This window comes from Thamnophis sirtalis, unplaced genomic scaffold (genome assembly GCF_051295495.1).
Source record: "Thamnophis sirtalis isolate CommonGarterSnake01/CBP01778 unplaced genomic scaffold, rThaSir2_p1.2 scaffold_4, whole genome shotgun sequence".
Classification (NCBI taxonomy): domain Eukaryota; kingdom Metazoa; phylum Chordata; class Lepidosauria; order Squamata; family Natricidae; genus Thamnophis; species Thamnophis sirtalis.
Genome location: NW_028261384.1, coordinates 9700696 through 9727177, shown reverse-complemented (window position 1 = coordinate 9727177; position 26482 = coordinate 9700696). Strand labels below are relative to the sequence as shown.

Here is a 26482-nt window from a genome sequence, read left to right as displayed (position 1 = left end):
ATAGCTAGATAGCAAGAGAGAGAGGTATCTCTTATAACAGTTCTTCCTGCTTTGAGATAAATAATATTTCAATTACTCTGACAATAATTTCATGTGTCTCTATATATAAAAGTTTTTTTGTGTGTGTATGTGTGTGTGTGTGTGTGTTCTAGCATAACTCTGGAACGCCTCAAGCAATTTCATCCAAACTTGGTACACAGATGGCTTACTCTTTGGAAACAAATACTGGGGGGGGGGGGGGTGTTAACACAACCCTAACACCCCTCGGTGTGGGTGTTCTGTTAAGATACAGCCTGTTGTGCCTTAAAATGGCTTTTACTGCACAGCACAGTGGAGTTGCCATGGTAAGGGCTTCACAGTACTCCACAAAGGGGCTCCTCTGGTAAGGGGGAAAATCCAACATTAGAAATTATGTTTGGTCCGGATATTTTCCCCTTATAAATAAATACCAGGGCAATGCCAGGTTATCACCTAGTGCTAGATAATTTTTCTAGTATGTCGCAATGGATGCTTTACCTGAAATAATCTCAGAGAAACTATTATTCTAGAATTAATGTTTAGCTTTTTGGAGGGGTTTTTTGTTTTTGTTTTTTGAAGATAACTTCATCTTTCTAGCTATTTAAAATCAGAAAAATTCATACTACTGTTGTCTTCGATGCTACAGAAAGTGATCAATAATGTGCAAACACCTCCTAATTCTGAAAGCAGCCTCCATCAATCATCCAAGAACAAAAAAAGAATGCCCACTAGTAAATCCCAAAAAGAAACATACCCGAAATGATATTTCCAGATTTTCCCCTCCCCAGATGTCCATGCCGCTGTCATACTGTCCAAGCGCATTGAAATATTCTCTGTCCATTGCGAACAAGCCTCCTGCCATTGTGGGGGATCTAAGATGAAAATGAAATCTTCAGCAAAGCCCTGGCAGAAGTGGGAGTAAGCAGTGGGAAACATAGATCCACAAAGAACTTCCTACATCAAGAGAATATTTAAACCTAACCCCTTCTTGGAGCAGCCTTAGGAGGAAGCAGTGGTCAGTGCATGAATGGATCAGGGCTTGGCCACCAGTGCGGCCTTGGTCAAACATGGAGCTATTGATTTGGCCCTCTAAGACAGTCCCAGTTTCTGATGTGGCCTCTTGGGAATACTGCCCACCCATGCTCTACATACTACTCCTATGGTTTCATAGGATGGCAACAGAGAGCAAGGTTTAGTAACTGCCTTGTAAATTTAATAGATAAAATAAAAGAAGCAGTTGATCATAATAAAAGCAATAAAAACAAGAGAGAACAAATTTTATTATTTACTGAACAAGACTCAATTCTTAACACCTTTTAAAAAAATAAAATAAAAATGGAATTCTTCCAAAGGTCTGGCTTTAAATCTTTAGTTAAACCGAAGCATTTTTCCTGGGAATGTACTATAAGCGAATATCAATTAATACATATTAACAAACAAATATTGAGGGTACTGATATTGAGGGTACTGATATTGTCCTCCCTCCATATAAAATTAAATGTCTGTGGTTTGGCATGATACGGTTACTGCATTTTTAACCCACACCCTTGGTGGAAGAAACTCGTAAAACCTCTTTTCTGGTTTTAAGTGAAACTGTTCACCCCATTAGAGCAGAGTTCCCCAGTTCCTTTCTGGGTTGGCAGCCCAGAGGGAGGGGCAGGTGCCTTTATGCATGTATGCGCACAAGCAAAAGGAGCCACTATTGCGAGGGGGAGTGCGTACATGCACGCACGCATTGGCCAGCCACTCACGCAGCTGGTAGCCAACAGGCCATGGCCCAGTAGTGGGACACAAGCCCACAGGTTGGCGGCCTGTATTGGAGGACAATATTTGAAATTGGGATGTCTCACCTGATGGGGGCGATGGCTTGTTCAGGTCCTTCCAACTCTGACAAAGGAACGAGATCCCATTTAAAGTGAAGGCCCCAGTTGAACCCTCCGCGGACAACAGGAGAAGAGCTGTAGGTCAGCGTGTCCGCACTGATGATATCAATCACAGGACAAACAACTGCCCTGCGGGATTCCTGGATGGGTGTCAGCAACGGCTGCAACCACATCTCGTTCACTTCACAATGGCTGTCCAGAAACACAAGCACCTTTCCTGGGAAAGTAAAAGCGGAAGAGGCATATGAGATACAGACTAACCAAATAACAAGAGTTGGAAGGGACCTTGGAGGTCTTCTAGTCTAACCCCCTGTTCAGGCAGGAAACCCAATGCCATTTCAGTCAAATGGTTCTCCAATCTCTTCTTGAAAACATCCAGTATTGGAGCACCCACAGCTTCTGGAGACAAGCTGTTCCACTGATTCATTCTTCTGTTAGGAAATTCCTCCTTAGTTCTAGGTTAGTTCTCTCCTTGATGGAGTTTCCATCTGTTGCTTCTTGTTTGAGACAAGAAGACAAGAGACTGCCCAAAAGCCCTCCTGAGAACACCATGGTCTCAAGAATCTAATTTACACGAGAATATTATGACATTTATCACTTGCACCTTTCAGCATGAGTAAGAGAAACTGGGAATTAATACTGAGATTAAGTGATAGGAAAAGAAACAGCAAGGGAAGGGGGGGGGATCCCTCAATATTAATGGAAAGTTATGTTTAACTGGAAAGTACAGAGTGAACTTGTTTTGTACCCAGAGATATTGTGGGCTTGGTTCCAAAATACTGCAATAAAGCGAGCTTTGAGGGTCCCAGTGAGTGTAAAAGTTTTATTTATATTATATTATGTTCTATTAAGTGTGCAATATCATTATGTCTAAAATAAGGTACATAGCTTAATTAAAAATACTTTAGTACTAAAAGCTAAACTTGAGCTCCAGTAGTTATAATCTTTTTGCTTAGAGCCAAGGTGGTGCAGTGGTTAGAGTGTAGCACTGCAGGCTACTTCAGCTGACTGCTAGCTGCAGTTCGGCAGTTCAAATCTCACCGGCTCAGGGTTGACTCAGCCTCCCATCCTTCCGAGGTGGCTAAAATGTGGAGCCAGATTGTTGGGGGCAAGAGGCTGACTCTGTAAACCACTTAGAGAGGACTGTAAAAGCACTATGAAGCGGTATATAAGTCTAAGTGCTATTGCTGGTGGAGGGTCTTATAAAAAATGCATTATCAGTGAGTCCAATAAAATGAAGTGCAATATAACAAGGTATGCCTGTATTTCTATATATTTTACTTTTGGTGGAAATTGTTAGGTACCAAGTGAACTGATATCACTACTGTAATCTCAACATATTTAAATAATAGTTGCAGTGTCCCGGGGACAAGGGATCACTTTTTGTCACCTTCTGATAAGCAAAGTCAATGGGGAAACCAGATTCACTTAACGACAATGTTGCTGACCACTGCAGTGATTCACTTTAAGAACTGTGGCAAGAAAGGTCATCATATGCAGCAAAGGTGACTTAATCACAGAAATTTTTGGCTCAACTGTGGTTGTAAATCAAGGACTACCTGTACTATATTCTACAGATTTATGGCAAACAACTCTTAGTCAATTTAGTGCATTGATAAACCTCACTATTCCCAATAATTCCATTTAGGAAGTGCTGGAATGCACAAGACAAGGATATAACATTACTACTTAAAAGGCACAAGGTGTATTGTGTATTGCCTGCATTAGTGCTGGATGTTACCTGTAGCATGGGAAGCTCCAACCATTCTCCCTCGAATTAGCCCTTCACGCTTTTCATTTCTTACTAGTTTCACTTTATTTGGAAGATTTTTTGTTAAATATATGTCCAAGTCTTCTTTTAAATCAGCTACAACAGAAGAAGGAAAGATGAAAAAAAATTGCTTTATAGCTATCCTAAACCTTTCCAGCTACTTCTCACATTTCTTCTATTTTAAAAGGCTGGCAAAACAAACTTGAAACGAAACGCAACAGCTGTGACAATTGTTAAAGTGTTCTTCCTTGTGGAAGGAAATGAGATAGCTGATTAATCCTAGTGACACATCTCTTCTCTAATAAAGACTGGAATTTAGAAAGGTATGTCAGAATGCAGGGCATAATTAGAAATGCAAGAGAACAGAGAAACAATCAGACTACCATTTAATGAACAGAATTCCATTTTTGGAAGCAACTTGCGTAGCCCATGATGTGTATCCTTAAGGCCCTCTCTGCAAAAAAAATTCCCTAATAGAGGGTGACGTGCAAAATATTTGGGACATTTTGCACTTGAAAAGCTGTGTCAAGTTTGAAATGCTCAGTTCAGTAATGGAGCAGCTGCCCTGAACATTCCACAAGTGTTTTGAACTTGAAATGTGTCTCTTGTGTGTTCAATACACCTGTTTCAAAGAGATTTACTGGGCTCAAAATACTTCCATAATAGCTGGAACCCTGTCAAAGTATTTCCAATAATGCTGGAACAACCTGTTTCAAATACCAAACAACTGCTCAAAATCTGAAATACTTGTACACTCCATACTATTGTTCTTATTTATTCCAGGAAGCTGAGGTTAAGACAATAAAACCTACAGCAGAGTCATATTTTAATCCAATTCTTCCTAGAACTGAATTGGCAATCTTCCTGTGCATACAAGCCAGAGGTCACGCCACAACCAAGGATGGGGAAGGCATAATCAAAATGACTATCTAAGGAGCTGGCCCTCTGTTTTGTGGGTTGTCAAAATATTATTATTTTTTTGGGACCAGTCATGTGATAGTGAGCCTATGGACCACAGATATCCCACCCCTACCCCAGAGCGACACACAAATCTAAGAATCTCTTACCTAATTCACTTCTATCATCCACCAAAATGATTTCATGGAGAAGACGAGATGGTGTTCGATCCAGAACGCTATGAACAGTCCGAAGCAAGGCCGAGAAAGCTTCATTATAGAAGCAAATTATAACACTGGCAGAAGGAAGATCATGAGGATATATTTTTTCTTTACACCTAGAGAAGGAAAAAATATATTATCCTATATTATCATGTCACTTCACTTTCCCTAGCCACCATAAAGTCATTTGGCTCTTGGAAGAAAATGTTTATTTTATGATAGCTTACTTTCTGTCCCTCGTATCTGGCACATCTCTGTGATATCCCAATCGGTTACTGATGAGCACGTTAAAAGCATGCTTCTGGTAGCCCAAATCTCTCACTTCCTGATCCTGTTCATTGAAAATCATACCTGAAACGGAGAATCCACTGATTCTGTTAATATATTAATAATGATTTTCTAAAATATCCCCTTAATCTCAAAATTTCCACTAAGGAGGCTTCCCAAAACAAGCTACTCTTCCTACAATGGTTTTGGTAATCTATCTTGAAACTCAAGAAAATTGGCAGGTAAACAGAGACCATCATGAATTCCTAGCATGAGCAATATAACACTATAATATCTGTTAACAACATTATGATATTGCAGCTCTATTTTTCACTCTTTGCATTAAAAGCCATAATTTGTCTGTCTGGCTTAATGCAAAGTGTGAACCCTGCCACTGTGGCTTATATATCATGGAATTGGTTTGATTAATTACCTCCCTGCGACCAATTAGATCACACAGATTGGGCCTCCTCCGTATTCCATCGGCCAGCCAGTGTCGGCTGGCAACCACAAGGAGGAGGGCCTTCTCAGTAGTAGCCCCGACCCTTTGGAACGAACTCCCCGTGGAGATTCGTACCCTCACCACCGTCCAGGCCTTCCGCACAGCCTTGAAGAACTGGCTAGCCCGTCAGGCCTGGGGATGAAGATAGTTGCCCCTCCCGAATGATGAATGCATGTTGCCTATTGTTTTTATTATATGTGTCTATGTTACTGTTTGCATTTCCCCTTCCCTGATTTTATGTGAGCCGCCCTGAGTCCCCTCAGGGAAAAGGGCGGCCTACAAATTTCAATAAAATCAAAAAAAATCAAAAAAAAAAATTAAATGATTTCCCGCTTTCATTATTTTTACAAGTGACTCATGGCTGCAAACATATCCAACACATCTTCCTCCTCCTATTGTCCCCACAACAACAACCCTGTGAGGTGGGCTGGACTGAGAAAGAGGGACTGGCCGAAGGTCACCCAGTTGGCTTTCATAGCTGTGGCAGAATTTGAGCTCACCTTCTTCTCTTGCTTTCTAACCTGGTGCTAGACTGGCCCTCGTGCCAGTATGTTAGGATGGCAGCTAATTCACCAAATTAGCTTTAAACCAAATTCTTCCTCCTGCAATATCTGAATCCATATGGATCATTAATTGGCTTAGGCAGACAACATCTCTCCAAAGGTCTCAGCCTCCGCCCAACTTTATCAGACTTTCAGACTGATTCAAAGATCAGTGCCTGGCCTTCCCCAATATGGAGATAACTACCTTAGTGCTCTATCCCTCCAACCAGAGGTGGGTATTCAGCAGGTGCTGACCAGTTCTGGAGAAGCGGTAGTGGAAATTTTGAGTAGTTCAGAGAACTGGAAAATACCGCCTCTGACCGCCTCTGCCCCCATCCATTCTCTGCCTCCAGAGTCCCAGCTGATTGGGAGGGAATGGGGATTTTGCAGTAACCTTCCCCTGCCACACCCAGCAAGCTATACCATGCCCACCAAGCTATGCCCACAGAACCAAACATTTTGAATCCCACCACTGGCTCCAACATACCCATTTCAGGGGAAAACTCTGTATCACTCCTGAGGAGATCCTGCACAGCATTTCCCAAGGGATTCCTGATCTTGCCATATCTGGGCTTAGATTCCTGCATTCGTCCTGGTCCGTTCACAAGCTGGGGATAGAATCTTTTGGAGAAGGGCTTCTGAGGTTCAAGCCCCTTGATGGGCACATTTTTAAAAGATTGGGCCTCTTCACTGAAATTAAAATAAATGAACAGCAGAACTGTCCAGGTTACCGAGGTAAAGAGACAGCCATAGCAAAAATAGCGAAGTGTGACACTTCCCATTGTAAACCTAGCATTGTTGTTGGCACATTTTCAATCCCCTAAAAGAAAATCAAAAGGGAAAAAAAAAGTAAGTACAGAGATTCTTCACTGTTGCATATTAACAGTTGGCCTTTCTGAAGAGAGACAATTCCAGATTAATTTTACACTGAAAATTACCTGCGTTTTCATTTTGCATAAATGCAAACAGCAGCAAACATTCTAAATTATATATCTTTAAAATCCATAACACTCATGTGGCATTAAGGAAGGCAATGAATATGATTTAGAGTTGCATAGAATTCTGTAAAGATTACATTTTCAATTTATCAGATGTATAAATATTTCAATTTGGTCTCGTATACTCATGATGTTTCTCTGCAAACAGTAGGGTGTAAATTAAAAGATTAGGGATTCTCATATTTTATCAAAAGCTCTCATCTAATTTTTTCCCATTTTTCAACTCCAAGACTGAGCTGGACTGTAACTTGCTATATTTTTAATTAATTGATTACTTGAAGTTTAATCTGTAATATATTAAAAACCAAAGTTTAAAGATTTACTGCTTGGAGTATTTGTCACTTAGGTCAAGTAACAACTAATTTTTAACAGAAAAGAATTTTTAGTAAAGCTTTAAACCAGCCATTAGTTCTATCTCAATTCAGCTATCTCTTTCTAAATGAAAACCTGAGACCCAGATAGGTTTTCTGGTTCTAATATAGGAATAAATCCTCAAAACACAATAGGAGGTTTAAAGAGAAGGAGAATCAGATTAAACAAGTGACATCTATATAATTTATAGAGTGGTTAAAACTGCAAGCAAGATTTTCTAAACTCTTGACATAAATTATATTCTATGTCCTCTTTATTACTGGTTTACGGATCTTTATCACTCCACTAGCAATTATATACATGTGAATTATTCTTCTGAAGTTTACAATACTTTCAACTCAAAGCACACAATCAGTATTCATTCTAGATCAGGGGTGTCAAACTCATGTTATCATGTCGTCATGTGACGTATTGTGACTTTATCTTCCTTCACTAAAGCGAAGTGAGTGTGGCCAGCGCGTGACGCATCCAACCCACAGGCTGCGAGTTTGACACCCCTCTTTTATACTAATCCAGCATCTAAGTAAGCACAACAAAACCACAGGGGGTATATTTAAATGCACAGAAATAGCCTCTTTGAATCGGTCGTATGATACAGTTCTTGACTGATTCCTTTGCTTATATAAAATCCTTGAATATTTCAAAGATTAATATGTATTTTCCTAATCTTAAATATCTGTGGTTCATGTAAGATGGACTCAGTGATCTTGAAACATAGGAAAAGGAGAAGAGAACTTATGAAGCATTTCTCTGCAGGACCTGGAACAGTCTGAAAATGATTTGGAAAAAATGCTTCTGAACTGGTATTACTCTTCACTCCTACCCATTGGAGCATCGATCTTTTTTTCAGCTTTCCATGTTAGTCTTTTAAAAATGTACCTTATTTTTTGGAGTATGACATGCACCTTTTTCCCTCAAAAAAGAGACTAAAAATCCTTGTGCATCTTATACACTGAATATAGCATTTTTTGCCTCCTGAAACCCCACCTCCTTCAGCAAAATGGCCGTGCATAGCTTTGAGGAGCCTAGCAGAGTGCTCCTGGGGGCTAGGGAGGGCAGAAATGAGCAAAAAACAGGCTGTTTTTGCTCAATTTTGCCCCCCCCCACAGCCCCCAGGAGCACTCTATAAGCCTCCTAAAGTCTATGCATGCCATTTTTTTGACAATGGGCCCATTTCCATAAAAAATGGGACAGTTTTTGCTCGTTTTTGCCCACCCACCAAGCCTCCTAAAGGATATTCATGCTTCTTTAAAAAAAAAAAAAAAAAAAAAACAAGGCCGTTTTTGCAAAAAATGTGCCGTTTTTGGGAGGAGTGCAAAAACCTTTTTTTTTTTAAATTTGCCTCTCTAAAACCTTGGTGTGTCTTATACTCCAAAAAATACGGTAGCTCTTTAAAGAGTCAAAAATTAATGCAACTCCTAAATCAAAGTCAATGGGGAAATCATAATTCACATGATATTGTGCCCTAATAACTATGGATGCTTCACTTAACGAGTGCAGCTGGAACTAATGTAGTAAGTAATCTGGTGCTGACATAAGACAGTTCACTTTATGACCATGTCATTTAGCAGCAGAGCAAACAACTGTATACAGGCAGTCTTAACTGACCACAATTGGCCTGCAACTCTTAATGCAGGCAGTCTTCAACTTATAACCCCAGTTGAGATCAGAATGCAGGATAGATATAAATAAAATAAACATATAAATAAAAATAAATAGTTCTTCAGTCACTACCCGTTTATGTCCTGGAGCATTTCTTCCAAATCAATTTTAAAATGAGCACAACTATATTAACAGTTTCCGTGTGAGAAGGCATAAACTTTAATATCGTTTGGAAAGAGCTAGAAAAGTCATTTACAGCAGAGTAATAATCAACTAAGGATCATGAAATTTCTCAAAATTATAAGAACCCTCATTTACACTGATCCATTAAAAGACTTATATTATTTCTCCTTGCAGAAGAAACCTTGATTATTTACATGTTTGGCAAAATACTTAGTTACAGAGGAACCTGAATTATTTGCCTTATTAAATAACTCTTGAGCATGATCAAATCCAAATTCCCAAAGAGGTCACATATTTTCAAAATCCTATGTAGCTAGGTCTCTTCTCTCGCGTATCTTAAATCTTACCCTCTTTTATAAGCAAGATGCCTCATTGTTCTCTTTTCTAAAATCTATTTAGGAATCACAAATAATAGCTTTTGTTTTTTTTATTCTGCCTAGGTAGGTGGGTGGGTAGGTAGGTAGATAGATCTGGGTGCAGCTGCATCTGCTGGGTTTCCCATCAGCTCCAGTCTCTGCTGGAGGAACATATCAGTCAGCATATTGCCTCAATGTCATGTTGCCATATTTGTCGTGTTGAGGGACTGCTGAGGAGGGTCAAACTATTTTCCAAAGCACCAGAAGGCAAGGCAAGAAACAATGGATGGAAACTAATCAAGGAGAGAAGCAACCTAGAACTAACCCAATATTTACTAAAGGTGAGAACAATCAACCAGTGGAATCAGCTTGCCTTCAGAGGCTGTGGGTGCTCCATCACTGGGAGCTTTCAAGAAGAGCCATTTGTCTGAAATGGTAAGGTCTGTCCGAGCAGGAGATTGGACCTCCAAGGTCCCTTCCAACTCTTGTTATTCTATGTTATTCTAATCCCATGCCACAAAAGGAGACCAAAGTCATCCAATGCAATCCACAGCTTTGCCACTCTCTGAGCGAACTTCACATAGGAAATGAGACAGAATGTGAAAATTACTAAAGCACAGAAGCCACAGGAGGCATCAAGGTTTTCTGCCCGTAGGAGAAATAGCCTGTGGGATATTTAATGAACCCCTGCCATCCTCTAATCTTTGAGGTGACAATCAGCATAAAGAAACTCACATAGTTTGGGCATGTGATATAGTTTGCCAATTTTGTTTGGCACATTTGAAAGAAACAACACCTGGGGAAGATAACAGATAAGATGGATGGATGGATAGAATCAGGGAGATCACTAGAAGATGCCATTAGAAGAGTTAGATTTTGTTTTGAAGTTGGGGCCTAATACCAGATATCTGCTCCCCTACAATCACCAGAAGTCAACCCAACTTAAGCAGCTGACCCTTTAGCACCGTAGATTCTTACTTTAGCTGCCAACATTTCTCATTAAGTCTTTGTAATCAAAATCTCAAATAAATAGCTAAGCTGTTCCTACTCTACTCAAACTATATTCATACGTACATTTATTAACTAGTCCCTGCTGGTTCACTGTTTCAGAGGAATTTCCTTACTTAAACAAGAAAAACAGAATAACCCTTGACAGGAAAAACAAAAAAGGAGCAAGGAGTAACTTCCAGCAGTGACTTTCCTTGTGGGAAGCTAACAGGGAGCATTAAAAGCTGCAGCACTCAAGTGGTCACAACCAGCAAATTTTAATCCCATTAGAATAAGGGACAATAATAATAACAACAACAACAATAATCCTACAAGTAAAACAGACTCTGGAAGAAGAAAAACACAGCTTGAATGATTACATCCAGAAAAGTGAAGAACCAATGATTAAGGAAGTAAATAAAGGCCTTTTAAAGACAACTAAGTCAAAAGCTGAATATAAGAAAGAAGTAATTGAGAAGCGAGCTGAAAATTGGAAAAACAAAGCTATGCATAGCCAATACTTGAAAAGTATTGAAGGCAAAGCTGACCAAAAGCTAACTTGGAACTGGTTAAGATCAGGAGCACTGAAAAAAGAAACAGAAGGCTCTATTTTGGCAGCTCAAGAACAAGCCTTAGCTACAAACTACATGAAGGCAAAAATTCAACATGTTACCACCAACAGCAAATGTCGCCTCTGTAATGAGAAAGACGAGACAGTCGACCACTTGATCAGTGGGTGCAGCAAAATTTCACAAACGGACTATTTACAATACCATGGTCGCATTGCTAAGATCATTCACTGGAAATTGTGCCAAAAATTTGGATTTGAGTACTCCAAGACCCCTTTCACAGTTACTACTGTTGAGCAAGGTACCACCTATACTGTACCTGTGCATTTCGTTTTTCTTGCCTAAATGAAGAACCTTGCTCTTTTCACCATTGAATTTCATTTTATTAGATAGTGCCCAATGTTTAAGTTTGTCAAGATCCTTCTGTATCTTAAGCCCATCTTCTGGAGTGTTGGCTATTCCTGCCAGCTTGATGTCATCTGCAAATTTGATGAGTTCCCCATTTATTCCCTCCTCCAAATCATTGATGAAGATGTTGAAGAGTACTGGGCCTAAAACAAAGCCTAGGGGTACTCCACTGCATACTTCCCTTTACGACTTATGATTATGACTTGTATTATTTTACACACATTTCCTTTGTGAAACTAACCATTCCCTATTATTTTTCCTGTAATATCCACAACAGAAATAATTTGAGTTGATTTGCTATTCCTCAAAGGTCATACATGCATTAATTCTTGTGTAGAGGCTGCACATAAATTATTGCATGATAAAATCACCAATAGTGGTTTATTGATAATACCCACACATTCTTTAGTATATATACCTAAGAACATGGGTCTCAAGTTTATATTATTCCCATGAAGATATGCAACTCTACCAGCTTTTACTTTTCCATTGTGTTATTAATTTGACTTCTTATTTTCCTGGAACCAGACTGATACCATTCACTTAAGGAAAAAAACTCTGTGAAATATTTGTATACCAACTATTTCATAATGGAAATATTTCAGCTTATTTTCCGAGAATAAAAACTGGCCAGGTTGCTTTTTAAGTGCCAATTTAAAGCTATTTCTGACAAGCACACCAAGGCTGTATTTTCCATTCTAGAAATTACTTATTACCACAGTTTTAAACTTGTTATTACGTTCGTGCAACTTCGACCAATTTTACAAACTTGAAATTTTTATAGCTGTTTGAGGAAAATGATTTCCAAATATCAATCCACTATGAATCAAATGGGAAGAAATCAGGTAATAGTTTCAATGTGTTCAATATAATTGCAAAGCAATTCGTTCCCTGACTGATTGTATTCATTTTATAATACAACCATCATGTTCCATAGCCCACTAAATTATCCCATTCACCCCCACCCCCAATTTAAAAATCTTCAGCAAAAAGAACAGCACTGCTTAAAGAGGGCTGTTCTGCTCTTACCGACAGCAACTTCTTCCTAATTATTCAGCAGTCAATCTTTCTTTTAATTTCAGCTAGTTCTCCTCCTTTCTTCGGTCTCAATAGAGAAGACCCTCCCTCACTCAAGCCACTCTGTGTGCTTTTAGCCTTTTAGATCTTTGTAGATCCGTCTCCCCTGAGCCTTTTTTTCTGCAACAGAAACATACTCAGCTCCTTGGCCCATTCCTCACACATTCTGGCTTCCAGCCTCCTTAACACTCTGGGAGCTCTGAAAATGGTTCCTTTCATTTGGGCAATGCCCAAGCAATATGCACCGAGCAGAGCATAATGAAACAATTACCTCCACTGATCTGGATGCAATTCTTCTGCCAATGCCCTGTAATAGTGCACTGGCTTTCTGAGTCACACTGCATCACTCTTTTGTAACGTTTACCCTATGATCCACTAAGACTCTTAGATCCTTTCACAAGCCCTGCCTCCAAAACAAGTTTAGTCAACTAATCATTTGGAAGGCTAATCATTTCAGGTGTTTTTTCCCATTTAAACAGGGCTAAGGCATCTTCGTTCCAGTTTACACAGAAGTGCAACTCGGTGTAACTGGCACAAATGCAAGCAGGACCTTTACTGCCTCCGCCTGCAATCTGTCTCCCTCTTTCAGACACATCACGAGAAGACTGGCAGCTCCCTGGGAAAAGGCTCTGATGCTGGGAAAGGTGGGAGCAAACAGAAAAGAATGGCCGCCAGGAGGGCCCCAGTTGCAGCAGCAATGGATGCACCACTTATTATTTATTATTTAGTTAGTTAGTCACTCATGTACAAGATAACAGGAATAAGAATAAACACTGAACACAGGAAATAGGGGACAAATAAATGGGGACAGGAGGACAGGGACTGAAGGGACACTGGTGCACTTATGCACGTCCCCCTTTACGGATCTCTTAGGAACGGGGTGAGGTCCACGGTAGACAGTTTAAGGTTGAAGCTGTGGGGGGTTTGAGGATGTAACTCAGGTAGAGCATTCCAGGCATTGACCACTCTGTGGCTGGAAGTTGTATTTTCTGCAATCGGGTTTGGTGCAGTTTAACTTGAGTTTGTATTAGGAGACCTGAAGGACCCAGCAGGTTAATGATAAATCTCTCTGGTCAAAATCTATCTATCTGGTTGGTTGTCCCGAAGAGGCTGTAGAGATTCTCCAATAGACTTTTATCTACGTGGTTTCTCAAAGTCAACACACATTAATTGAGATGGTATACCATTCATCGTGGACTGGTATACTCCAAGATGATGGGAAAAGGTGCAGGTATTAAGCCCAAGTAGGGGCTCAAAGGACACTCCAGAGTTGAAGAGGCAAACACAAACATGCCTGCCTGCATGCATACACAACACACAACACACAACAAACAGGGCTTTTAAGAGTGCAGCTCTCCTTTGCTAAGTTTCCCAGCCTCCTCTCGCCCCCCCCCTCCCTCGGCCCACCCGTTCCCCCTCCCCTCTTCTTTGGGCTTACCAGATCTGGACCGCCTGCCGCCCCGTGAGCCCAGCAGCCATCCGCCTCCGAGACCCCCGGGACCCTCTGCCAGGCGGGGGCAAACGCCGGGCAGATCAGCTGCTCACCCGGGGGGGGGAGGACGGGTGGCTCGGCGCCTTCCCTCCCGAGGAGGAGGAGGAGGAGGAGCAGAGGCGGCGTGGCAAGGAAGAGTGGAAGCCGCCTCCCCTTCGCCGCCGGCTCCAGCAGCTCTTCCGAAGGCAGCCCGGCTCTACTGTTGGGCCAAGTGACCCGCGAGGGTTGTTTCGTCCTCCCGCCAGTAAGGGGCGCTGCGGGAACTCTCATTTTCTCTTTGTCTCTTCTCCCCCCCCCGCTTTCCCCGGCCGCCGCTCAGGCCCGAGCTGGGTTCCGCAGCCCTCACCGCTGGTCCATCCCGCCGCCGCTGCCGCCCTACCGAACACCGTGGTTCCCCTCCGTCTCTTCTCCCTCGGACTCACCCGTGTGGCCGTGACGGTACGGGAAGCGGCGGGGCGCCTCAAGCAGCATCCTGACCTTCCTCCTCTCGATGGCACCGCGGCGACCGCTCGCTGATACGGCGGGGAGGGGGGGTTGGTGTGGGGAGGGGAGAGCGCGAGCCGAAGCAACCGGCGATCCGAGGGGGCGTGGCTTGTAAGGGAGGCCTGAGGAATTCTGGGGGTTGAAGTTTACCCATCTAACAAGGTCCAAGTTTGAAAGAAGGGAGGGGGACACGCTGGATCAAACACTGACTCCACCTAATCAACCCGATCGTGAGAACTGTATCCTGCGTGGCTAATTAATTAATTATGGACTTTTGTGTGTGTGGAAAAGAAAACCGGGGGGGGGGGGATTTTCCAGTTATGGATTGCAACCTATGGCGATTGCCTTTGAAATGCCCAGAGGGCTGAAAACAAAATATTAAAATAGAATAGAAATAGAATAGAAATGAATGGAATAGAATAGAATTATGACAGGAGAGAAGCGAAATAGGAATAGAAGAATAGAATAGAATAGAAAAGAGAATAGGAAATATGGAATAGGAATAGAATAGAATAGAATTCTTTATTGGCCAAGTATGATTGGACACACAAAGAATTTGTCTTTGGTGCATATGCTCTCAGTGTACAGAAAGAAAAATAAAATAGAATACATTAATCAAGAATCATAGGATACAACACAGTGATAGCCATAGATTACTAATAAGCAATCAAATTATATTAGGAAACAAATAAAACAATATAAATTTTAAAGATACAAGCAGCATGGTTATAGTCATAAGTGGAAAGAGATAGGTACTAGGAAGGAAGAGAAGAATATAGTAATTACAGTCTTAGTAGGTATTATATATACAACAATGTGAAATTGCAACTCACAGTTTTTCAGCTGACATTGACTTTCATAGGCATTGAGTTCTTCTCAAGGGCTTGGGATTGATTTGTTAATCAAATTTATATGACTACCCTTCTTATGGAAGATGGCAGCTCTACTTGGGGCTGCCCCTGAAAAGTGTTCGGAGACTGCAATTAGTCCAGAATGCAGCCGCGCGAGCGATACTGGGTGTGCCAAGGTACACCCATATCACACCTATCCTCCGCGAGCTGCACTGGCTGCCCATTGGTCTCCGAGCACGATTCAAGGTGCTGGTTGTCACCTTTAAAGCCCTACATGGCTTAGAACCCGGGTATCTGCGAGACCGTTTTCTGCCACATACCTCTCTCAGACCAATAAGATCGCACAGGATGGGCCTTCTCCGGGTGCCGTCAGCGGGACAATACCGGCTGGCGACCCCTAGGAGTAGGGCCTTCTCTGTTGCCGCTCCGGCCCTGTGGAATGAGCTGCCCCCTGAGATCCGGGCCCTACCCACTCTCATGGCCTTTTGCAAAGCCATTAAAACCTGGCTTTTCCAGCAGGCTTGGGGCTGTTGACCCCTTGATTGGGTGTTTGTTGTGTTCCCTTTATAACTTTGTTGTGCCCCATTGTTTTTAATAATTCTTTTTTTAAAAAAAATTTCATTTCTGTAAGCTGCCCGGAGTCCTCCAGGATTGGGCGGCATAGAAATTTAATAAATGAATGAATGAAATAATAAATGAATGAGATAATGTACAACAGTCCAGAATGTCATTATGAGGTTGTTGGCCTACTTAGTACCAATAGATGCAAGAATTGTGGCCTTTTGTAATTAATGGATGAAAATTTTGTCAATATGCAATATTATTAGATTTTTTTTCATCCCACCTCAAAGCAATGAACATACCTAATTCTCCTGCTTCCCATTTTCCCCACAGCAACAGCCCTTTGAGGTGGGTTGAACAGGAAGCTTTTTTCATACCTGGACACATCTGTATTTTTCCGAGTATAAGACTCTTCAAAAAAGAGGCTGAAAATCTGGGTGTGTCTTATATACTGAATACAGCAATTTTGCCTCCCAAAACCCCGCTCCCTTCACCAAAATGGCTGCGCATGGCCTCTAGGAAGCTTTCAGAGTGCTTCTAGATGCTGGGGAGGGCAGAAATAAGTGAAAAATGGCCCAGTTTTTGCTCAGTTTTGCACCCCCAGGACCACTCTGGAAGCCTCCTAAAGGCTTTCCATGCCCTTTTTTTTGCTCGTTTTTGGGAGGCCCATCCCCCAGGAGCACTCTGCAAGCCCCCTAAGGGCGATTCATGCCTCTTTTTTGGGGGGGGGGAAATGCCCGATTTTGCAAAAAACGGGCCATTTTGGGGGGTTTGCAGAGTGCAAAAACTTTTTTTTTATTTGCCTCTTTAAAACCTTGGTAAGTCTTATACTCCGGTGCATCTTATACTAAAAAAAAAAATACGGTACTTTTTGCATTGGGATCAACACAAGAATAAATTATGGGAGGGTTTCTCAACTGGACACCACCACACCTTTATGAAATGTCACTCTAAAATCCACCTTATACCAATAGTTTCAATTCGGAACAAGAAAAATAATCCCTCAAATTTTGAACTATAATTCACAACCACTTGCTCTATCTTTCATGTTTTAGCTAGTTCATTTTCACTGTTTTTTATTGTTGGTAGTAGTGGATCTTTCTTTAAAAATGAAGTTGCACTAAGATGTATTGCTAGAGCAAATGACTTCTTTGGTGTCAAAATACAAATGATCCTTGACTTGCAACCATTTGTTTAGTGATCGTTCAAAATCACAACAGCACTGGAAAAAGGGATTCATACTTATGACTGTTGCAGCATTCCCATGGTCACATGATCAAAATGTAATCATTTGGCAACTGAATATGTTTTTATGACAGTTGCGTTGTCCCATGATCATCTTTTGCAACCTTCCTAGCCAGCTTCCAACAAGCAATTCACTTAATGACTGCATGATTCACTTAACCACTGCAGTTATTCAGTTAACAACTCTGGCAAGAAAGGTTGTATGGAACAAAAAGTATTAAAAACTGCCTTGCTTAGCAGTGAAAACGTTGGCCTTAATTGGCACAAGTCAAGGACAACCTATACTTCCGATTGTAACCAGTAAAAAGTGTGCAGGAAACGTGGCAGAGATGTCTTTTGTGGGAGAGGTGAGGGTGCACAAGCAAAATAACAGCAACATTTTCATAATGGTAGCTCCGCTCCCTTTTTACTAGCAGTGTACACAGCTTACACATTAAAAAAGAGTTGAGTTTTGATTGTGCTATCACAGTCATCATTGTGAGTCTGGAATATTCCCTCCAAATATCTCCACTGCATACATGTCTAAAGTTCTTTTGGTTTAATATATATCCTTGTCATTTTTTTAAAAAGTGCCAAAAAGTCAAATAAAGGACATCTTGTGATCGTTCCATCTTTGAAAATTGTTTCTGATCCATTTTAATCACATTTGGTCACATTTCCTCATGCATTAACTGAGTTTGGCAAGAACTTTGATCTTGTTTAAAGGCCACCATTCCTCAGAAGAAATGCGGTTTTTAATACTCTTGTTCTCAGTTCCAAAGCGCATAAAATTCAAAATACAGTGAGATTTAATATAAGTCAAAACGATTTCTCAGCATCCAATGCTGTCCTTCCCTCTATGATCACTCCCACTTAACCTTTAGCAGAGTTTTAGGTAGGAAAACATTTCAAAGTACCAATTGTTCCTTATCAACCTGGCAAATGTAATGAGAGATCTATGATAGTGAACGTTTATTTGCTGAAGCACAAATGGCATCTGATATTATGATTTGAAAAGAAAAAGCAAGCCGTGTTGCAACATATTGCCCTTAATAACAACCGTATTTTATCTGCTAAAAGTGACAATTCTAATGGTTGAACTTGTCCAAAAAGGGAGATTTAAGGCCACATCTTCATGAAGGCAAATGTTGCATATCTAAAAGCAGAGCCAAGCCTGAAAAATAGTGTTGTCAACTACAGGTAGTCCTTGACCTATAACAATAATAAAGTTAAGTCATGATGGGTGTAAAAAAGATTTGTCATGTGACTGATTCGATTTTACGAAAAAAAATTGTAGTAATTAAAACTGTTTCTCAACCTTGGCAACTTGAAGATGTCCGGACTTCAACTCCCAGAATTCCCCAGCCAGCAAATGCTGGCTGGGGAATTCTGGGAGTTGCAGTCCGGACATCTTCAAGTTGCCAAGGTTGAGAAACACTGAATTAAAAGAATGTCACGGTTGTTAAGTGAACCAACATTCACTGTGGATGGCAGTTTTGTCAAAAATTGGAAGTAAATGTCACTTTTAGCAAAACCGCCATAAAGTGAGGTCATGTGGCCATTGGGGCACTGCAAACTGGCATAAATTCAACCTCGTTGTTGAGGATGTTGATGGACAGAACTTTTGTGAATAGCGCCTTATAGGCCTGTCATAATTTTGGAACAGTTTCCAAGTGGTCATAAGTTGATGACTACCTGTACCATCAGCCCAATAATATTGCTGACATAGAGTTTTCCAATCTTATTCCATTAAAATTAGGCCTTCTGGGCCCATGTATCTATTTTAATAACTTACTTTCTTTTAATTTTTGTGTGTTTTATTTGATTTGAAGCTCAACTTTCTTTCAATGGGATAACGAAGACTTCCTTATAGTTTAGTCTTAGGATACCCTTTTGAGGTATGATAGATTGAAATTTGTCGATTGTCCAAGGTAGGCTGTTGAGTTTGGATTGGAACTCAGCCAAATTCCAGCCAACACCCTGCCCTCCCCCTCCCCCCAAAAAACAAGGACAAAAAATAGCTTAGTCTTCATATTCTGCAAACACATAAGATTTCAGTCTGGACAATGCACTGGACAATTGAAGGCAGTAGAATATGAGATGGAATTGTCTTTTCTTTTGCTTTTTAGACTACCATAATAACTTCTGCTTATACAATATACACACACATACACAGTATGTACACAGAGTTTTCTTTTGACTCATTGATTGAACACAGTCATGTGACATGTGAAGCTCAGATTATTTAAAAACTAATCTCCAATAAACACTGATATAGAAGGCATTTATTTATACATTTGATTTTTATCGCACCTTTATAAATATCTCAAGGCGGCAAACATCTACAATATTCCTTATTCTTCCTCTTTTTCCCTACCACAACAACCCAATGCGGTGGGTTGGGCTGAGAGAGAGAATGACTGGTCCAAACTCACCCAGTCTGCTAAGGTGGAACTAGAACTCACAATCTCCTAGTTTTCAATACTTTCTTTAAACACAGCCTTGCACACATCTTTCAAACTTGCTGGACTAAAATAGAAGATAGCTAAAATAAAATTAAAAAACAGCTACACGAGAAATGAAGTTTAGAAGGAATGAAGTTCACGAAAAGAGGAACTTGGATCTCTTTGTTGACACTGATATTGTTGGATTTTCTCAAACACACAAACATACACAAATTTTCTTTGGCCAGATGTAATTCCCTATGCCTTCACTAGATGGATCTCCAAAACCATCTGATAGATGTGCTGTGCTCAACTGACAAAGTAGCAGGATCTTGAAGAATCAAAAATCAGAGAAAAGATTGAAGGAAACAACATCAACAATTTCCAAAATGCTGATACGTCGCCTTTCAAAAACCAAAGAAGTCTGGAAACATCTGATCAAAAGGATTAAAGAAGGAAGCGAAAAAATTTGGCCTCTTCCTGAACATACAAAACAACAAACTCCTGACCTTTGTAAGGAACAAAAATGTCAAAATAACAATTGTGAAGAGATTGAATCATACAAGAATTCACTTAACTAGGATGACAGATTGATGAAAGCAGTCAATATAGTCCAGAAATAAAGCATCGAATTGCATGGGCATACATCGAGTATGGAAAAGCGAAATCATCAACCTGGCAATTAAATGCAGATTAAACTTCTGGACCATGAAAAAAACTAGACAGAAAGAAAATTGACTTGTTTAACCTGTGGTGCTGGAGAAGGCTCCTGCACATTCCTCGGATAGCAAAACTAACAAACAATCGATCCTGGAGTGTATAAAACCAGTGATATTGAGGGCAAGGTTACAACATTCTCCATTCTACAACTTACTTATTTCCTCCATGTCATGCAATCAAACTTGTTGGAAGATAATTTGCTCGGAATAAGTTAAAAGTTCCCCTCGCACATACGTGCTAGTTGTTCCCGACTCTAGGGGGGGCGTGCTCATTTCTCTTTCAAAGCCAAAGAGCATGTGCTGTCTGAAGATTTCTCCATGGTCATGTAGCCGGCATGACTAAATGCCAAAGGCGCACAGGATGCTGTTTCCTTCCCACCAAAGGTGGTTCCTATTTTTCTATTTGCATTTTTACATGCCTTCGAACTGCTAGGCTGGCAGAAGCTGGGACAAGTAACAGGAACTCACTCCATTACATGAAACTAGAGATTTGAACTACCAACCTTTCTGATTGACAAGCTCGGCATCTTAGCCACTGAGCCACCACATCGTTGCTCAGTGCTAAGAATGGCTCAATGGTCAGTGGTAAAAGGAAATGAGGTCACCAGAAAAACATAGTAGCTATTCAACATCAAAACCAGCACCAGCCAGAGCATTAAAACAACAGAAAGAAGCCATATAAGATTGGAATAGGAGGAGGTAACTGGTAAGTAGAATTGTTGATAATTGGACATGATTGAATGGCTAGCCTCCTCCTCCTCTTCAGAAAGAAGAAATAGGAATGGCAATTTATGTAACTCCATTAATACCCAGAGTTTCTCCATAGCTCTGTGCAACTTAAAATATAGCCATTTAACATCATCAATGTATTGAAAATGGAGTTACAAAAGGAGTTGTTTTCTAATGTCATTTTTGCTTTATTATTTTGGTTCTTGTTTTTTGCTCCATTTTTAGAATTCCGTGATGTCAGCCAATAAGTAAAGTCATACAAATGGGGGAGTGGCTATTGTTATCCGAGGGTCTCTGGCTCCTCGTAGGACCCCTGCTCCGGAGCTTGTTGGGTGTGAGTCCTTACTGGTGAAGTTGGACCTTGGGGGTCAAGTGGGCTTGTTGTTAACGTACCTGCCTCCCAACAGCATTGCAACAGCCCTCCCCTCGCTCCTCGAGTCAGTAGCCAAGCTGGCGGTTGAGTTCCCCAGGCTTATGGTGCTGGGGGATTTCAACCTGCCTTCAGTCGGCGAACACTCTGACAGAGCGCAGGAGTTCATGGCTTCCATGACAGCCATGGGCTTAACCCAAGTAATTCGGGGTTCGACTCACTCAGCGGGGCACACGCTCGACCTCGTATTTCTCTCGGAGCAGTGGAGTTGTGATCTTGGTCTGAGGGGTATCAAGATCTTGCCCCTGTCATGGTCGGACCACTGCCTACTGAGGCTTGACTTTCGGAGGCCAATCCCTCACTGTAGGGAGGAGGAAACGATTTGGTGGTTCCACCCTAGGCGCCTTATGGATCCTTTGGGCTTTCAGACGGCGCTTGGTGTTCTACCTGATACTCTCGTCCACAGTCCGGCTGAGGCCTTGGTCGCTGCTTGGAACTCAGCGGCGGCAGAGGCTCTTAACCAGATTGCGCCTTTACGGCCTATCCGAGGCAGCGGATCCAGGAGGGCTCCTTGGTTCACTGAGGAACTCCGGGAGATGAAGTGCCAAAAGAGGCGCCTGGAGCGCCGTTGGAGGTCCAGTAAGTCTGAGTCAGACCGAGCACTGTTAAAAGCTTGCATCAGAGCCTACCTTCTGGCAATTCGGACTTCAAAAAATACATACATTGCCGCTCTGATTGCATCCGCTGAGTCGCACCCAGCCGCCTTGTTCAGGATAACCCGCTCCCTCCTGAAAGGGAGGGATGTGAGCAATCCTTTACAAGGCAATGTCCAATTCCTCGCGGATAAAGTTGCTCGGCTTCGGACAAACCTGGACTCCAATTGCGCAGAGCCAGCCGAGGTACCGGGGGAAGGTCTTGAACGACATCTTTGGATTGACTTTCAGTCTGTTACTCCTGAGGAAGTGGACAAGGTCATCGGAGCAGTGAGTGCCTCCACGTGTGTACTGGACCCGTGCCCCTCCTGGCTGGTTGCGAACAGCAGGGAGGTGACACGGAGCTGGATCCAGGCGATAGTTACCGCCTCCCTCCAGGAGGGGTTCTTTCCGCCCCCCCTAAAGGCGGCAGTGGTGAGACTCCTCTTGAAAAGGCCGTCTTTGGATCCAGTCATTTTAAACAACTATCGTCCAGTCTCCAACCTCCCCTTTGTTGGGAAGGTTGTTGAGAAAGTGGTGGCCTCTCAGCTCCGGCCGTCCTTGGATGAAACCGATTATCTAGACTCCTTTCAGTCTGGATTCAGGCCTGGCTACAGCACGGAAACTGCTTTGGTCGCACTGACCGATGATCTCTGGAGAGCCAGAGACGGGGGCCATTCCTCCGTCCTAGTGCTCCTTGACCTCTCAGCGGCCTTCGATACCATCGACCATGGTATCCTTCTGCAACGGTTACGAGAGGTGGGGGTGGGAGGCACCATTCTTCGGTGGTTCTCCTCCTACCTCTCGGACAGGTCGCAGTCGGTGTTGGTTGGAGGGCAGAGGTCGACCCCTAGGCCCCTTAAATACGGAGTGCCACAGGGTTCAGTCCTGTCCCCCCTCCTGTTTAACATCTACATGAAGCCGCTGGGTGAGATCATTCGTCGGCACGGGATAAAATACCACCAATACGCGGACGATACTCAGGTATATCTGTCCGCCCCGTGCCAACTCAGTGAAGCGGTTGACGTGATGTGTCAGTGCCTGGAGGCTGTCAGGGTCTGGATGGGAGTAAACAAACTTACTGTCAATCCTGACAAGACCGAGTGGCTTATGTTTTTCCCTCCCAATAATTGGCCATGTTTTCCAACTCTCAGGCTGGGGGGTGAAATTATACGCCCCTCAGACAGGGTTCACAATTTGGGAGTCCTCCTGGATCCACAGCTGACTTTAGATCACCATTTGTCGGCTGTGACCAGGGGGGCATTTGCCCAGGTTCGCCTGGTGCACCAATTGCGTCCCTACCTGAACCGGGAGGCTCTCACAACAGTCACTCACGCCCTTGTGACCTCAAGACTGGGCTACTGCAACGCGCTCCACATGGGGCAGCCCTTGAAGAGTGTTCGGAGACTTCAGCTGGTCCAGAATGCAGCCGCGAGAGCGATTGTGGGTGCGCCTCGGTACACCCACGTTACACCTATCCTCCGTGAGCTGCACTGGTTGCCCATTGGTCTCCGGATATGCTTCAAGGTGCTAGTCGTCACTTATAAAGCCCTACATGGTATTGGACCTGGGTACTTGAGAGACCGCCTCCTGCCGATTACCTGTGGTTAGATCCCACAGATTAGGCCTCCTTCGAATTCCATCTGCCGGCCAATGCCGGTTGTCAACCACCCGGAGGAGGGCCTTCTCTGTGGCTGCTCCGGCCCTCTGGAACGATCTCCCCATGGAGATTCGGACCCTCACCACCCTTCAGGCTTTCTGTAAAGCCGTTAAGACCTGGCTGTTCCAGCAGGCCTGGGGCTGTTGAGTTCCATCCCCACTCGAATTGGTGCGCTTGTTGAGACCTTTTTAACTTGTTTTGTATTGTTGTTTGTTTCTGTTGCCTTCCCTTTTGTATTGTCCCCTCCCCTTCCCTTGGTTTTGTTAGCCGCCATGAGTCCCTCGGGAATAGGGCGGCATACAAGTTGAATAAAACCTAACCTAAACCTAAACTTATTACTGTAAATGTCTGTCTGTCTGGCTAGCTAGCTATCTACATAATACTCCCCTCCCATGTTTCCAGGCAATTTGTGTGCCTAAACCAACGAACGGGCTATAACATCCAATAAAACAGATTTACTGTGTGTGTGAGTTAGGCTGCTGTATAACTCTGTTTAATAAATAAACAAAAATAAATAAAACACCTTTACAAAAATCCACAAACTTTTAACAGATAATATCCGGTTCCAACTAAAAAGGCTGGCCACCATTATTTCTTACGATCCTCGAATCAATCTTGAATCCCAGTAACTACATGGCCCATAACATTTTCTTGGCAACATTTTCAGAAGTGATTGCTGGCACCTCCTTTCCTAGGCTGAGAATTCAGCGTCATCCAGCTGGCTTCCTGATTAAGGGAGGACTAGAACCCACACTTTCCTGTTCCTGGCCGAGTGTTTTTAAACCCTTCGCCACACACACTTTCCTGACATCATTACTAAGATTAAAAACCCTACCTAAACAAGATCATCTTTGCCAAGTGCACTTTTGGGAGCCAGGTGCTTCAGAGCACAAGACTCACCAGGGAGATAGTAGAAAGTCTCAAGGGAGAAATTTCCTAACACATCTCTTCTCTCAGTGACTGTTCTGGGAAATCCATGTGGACGAGGTCACCAGCAGGGTTACTCAAGGGACACATCGTGTAGGGCAGAGCTGGCTGGAGAATTCTGGGAGTTGAAGTCCACAAGTCTTAAAGTTGCCAAGTTTGGGAACCACTGATGTAGGGTTTTGGGAATTAAAACCAACAAAGACGCTAATGAGGAAAATTTGTGGAAAAGGCTTGGAGAGGGGAAATAGAAACCATGTGGTAATGGAGTACAGGACTTATGCTCACCTAGCAACCACTTGAAGTTCTGACCAAGCTACTGTAGGAAGTTATCACCCAGCCCTCTCCCAGAAAAATGAAATATCCTAGGAAATATTGAAAAGGCAGAATATTTCTCTGGATGTGAAAAGAAAGAAACATGTTTTAGAAGACAGAATAGCTGCCTGCAGCTTCCTACCCATCCCCACTTTGTCAATGGGCCATTAAGAAGGCCAAGCTAGTCCACTTTACATAATAAAGAGTTTTCCCCTTCAGCTCCAGAGTGATGGGATTAAGGCATGATAATATTGGCCCTTTACCCATCTCACCACAAGGACACATGGGAAGAAGCAAGGCTCAACCAAACTTGGATTCAAAACACAGCCTAGAGAGTTGCCCCTGCATTACCCCATGGGAGTCTGACAACCAATCAGAATACAAGATCAAGATCAAAGGCCAGAGAAGGCATAAAACCAGGGACTTCCAGCATCTCAGTCCTTCCTTCTCTTCTCCACCAACATTGAAGCATTGTGATCACTATTTCTGCTCAAGAGCTCAAGCCATGTGATCCTATCCAGCATTAAAACCATCTTTCCAAGCAGCCTCCATGTCTCCAGTGTCTTTTTCCACACTTGGAGCCGAACCCAGAAGGACATTTCTTCTAACACTACCTAAGGGATACTTGCAACCCACATTCAAACATTTACACCACTACCACAGCTACATGGCCGTACCTTGAGTGCTTGGCAGCCAGGCTTCATCTGCTGTTTGCAGCATCCCGCAGTCATGTGACATTTATAACAATGCAAAACTGCACCCATAGCAAATAAATGGTTTGCTTAACAGCTGCCGTTTTCACTTAACAACCATGGATCTGGATGATCACAGTAATTTGTTTTAACTCCTGAAAAACAGTTATAAAACCAGGTTGGTCACGTGATGTGGTTCTATGACCATCACGACTTGTCGCGATGACGGACAGGTGCTGTTAAGGCCATCACGTGAGGTAGTTTAGAAAGAGACTTACTTTATTGTCACTTTTGAATGTACACTAATAGGCATACGTTAAAATGAAATTATATTTCATACAGCACTCAAAGGATTTCTATCTCTAATATAAACATAAACATGCCAAGGTAAATAAATAAATAAATAATGCATGTGCCCATATATTTTATAAGAGTGGAGAAACAACACAGTCTGGTTTGAATACATACATGTAAATGGCAGGAGAAACAGATATTCTAAGTTTACTAGAGGATGGGATAGGGAGGGCTGCTAACCTTTTTGTCGTTGTGTGCCGACAGCATGCGCACGTGCCCGCACCCATAATGAATGCACAAGTGATCCCCACGCCCCACCACCCCTGCGTATGTGTGCGCGACGCCCACACTCCCCCTGCTCCCCCACGCATGCACGGGT

General features: G+C 42.4%; 1 protein-coding gene and 1 long non-coding RNA gene across 6 annotated transcripts in view; one reads left to right on the top strand and one right to left on the bottom strand.

Annotated features, from left to right (window-relative positions):
* Nucleotides 1-14589, bottom strand: part of GALNT11 (polypeptide N-acetylgalactosaminyltransferase 11) — a 25772-nt gene extending 11183 nt beyond the window's left edge. The window contains exons 1-7 of one of the 5 annotated variants that reach the window (XM_087712469.1): nt 14568-14589; nt 6589-6921; nt 5018-5141; nt 4740-4906; nt 3643-3768; nt 1869-2118; nt 773-890 (exon numbers count right to left, since the gene is read on the bottom strand). In XM_087712469.1, coding sequence (XP_087568595.1) covers nt 773-890; nt 1869-2118; nt 3643-3768; nt 4740-4906; nt 5018-5141; nt 6589-6883 — 1080 coding nt within the window. In that variant the 5' untranslated portion in view covers nt 6884-6921; nt 14568-14589. Of the gene's footprint in view, nt 1-772; nt 891-1868; nt 2119-3642; nt 3769-4739; nt 4907-5017; nt 5142-6588; nt 6922-12605; nt 12703-14091; nt 14230-14567 lie in introns of those variants that run through there. The other 4 variants (XM_014076034.2, XM_087712471.1, XM_087712470.1 and 1 more) reach the window with 4 other exon arrangements.
* Nucleotides 14494-26482, top strand: part of LOC148045766 (uncharacterized) — a 26111-nt gene continuing 14122 nt past the window's right edge. The window contains exons 1-2 of the long non-coding RNA XR_015696312.1: nt 14494-14583; nt 19957-21133. This is a non-coding gene — a long non-coding RNA (uncharacterized LOC148045766). The remainder of the gene's footprint in view (nt 14584-19956; nt 21134-26482) is intronic.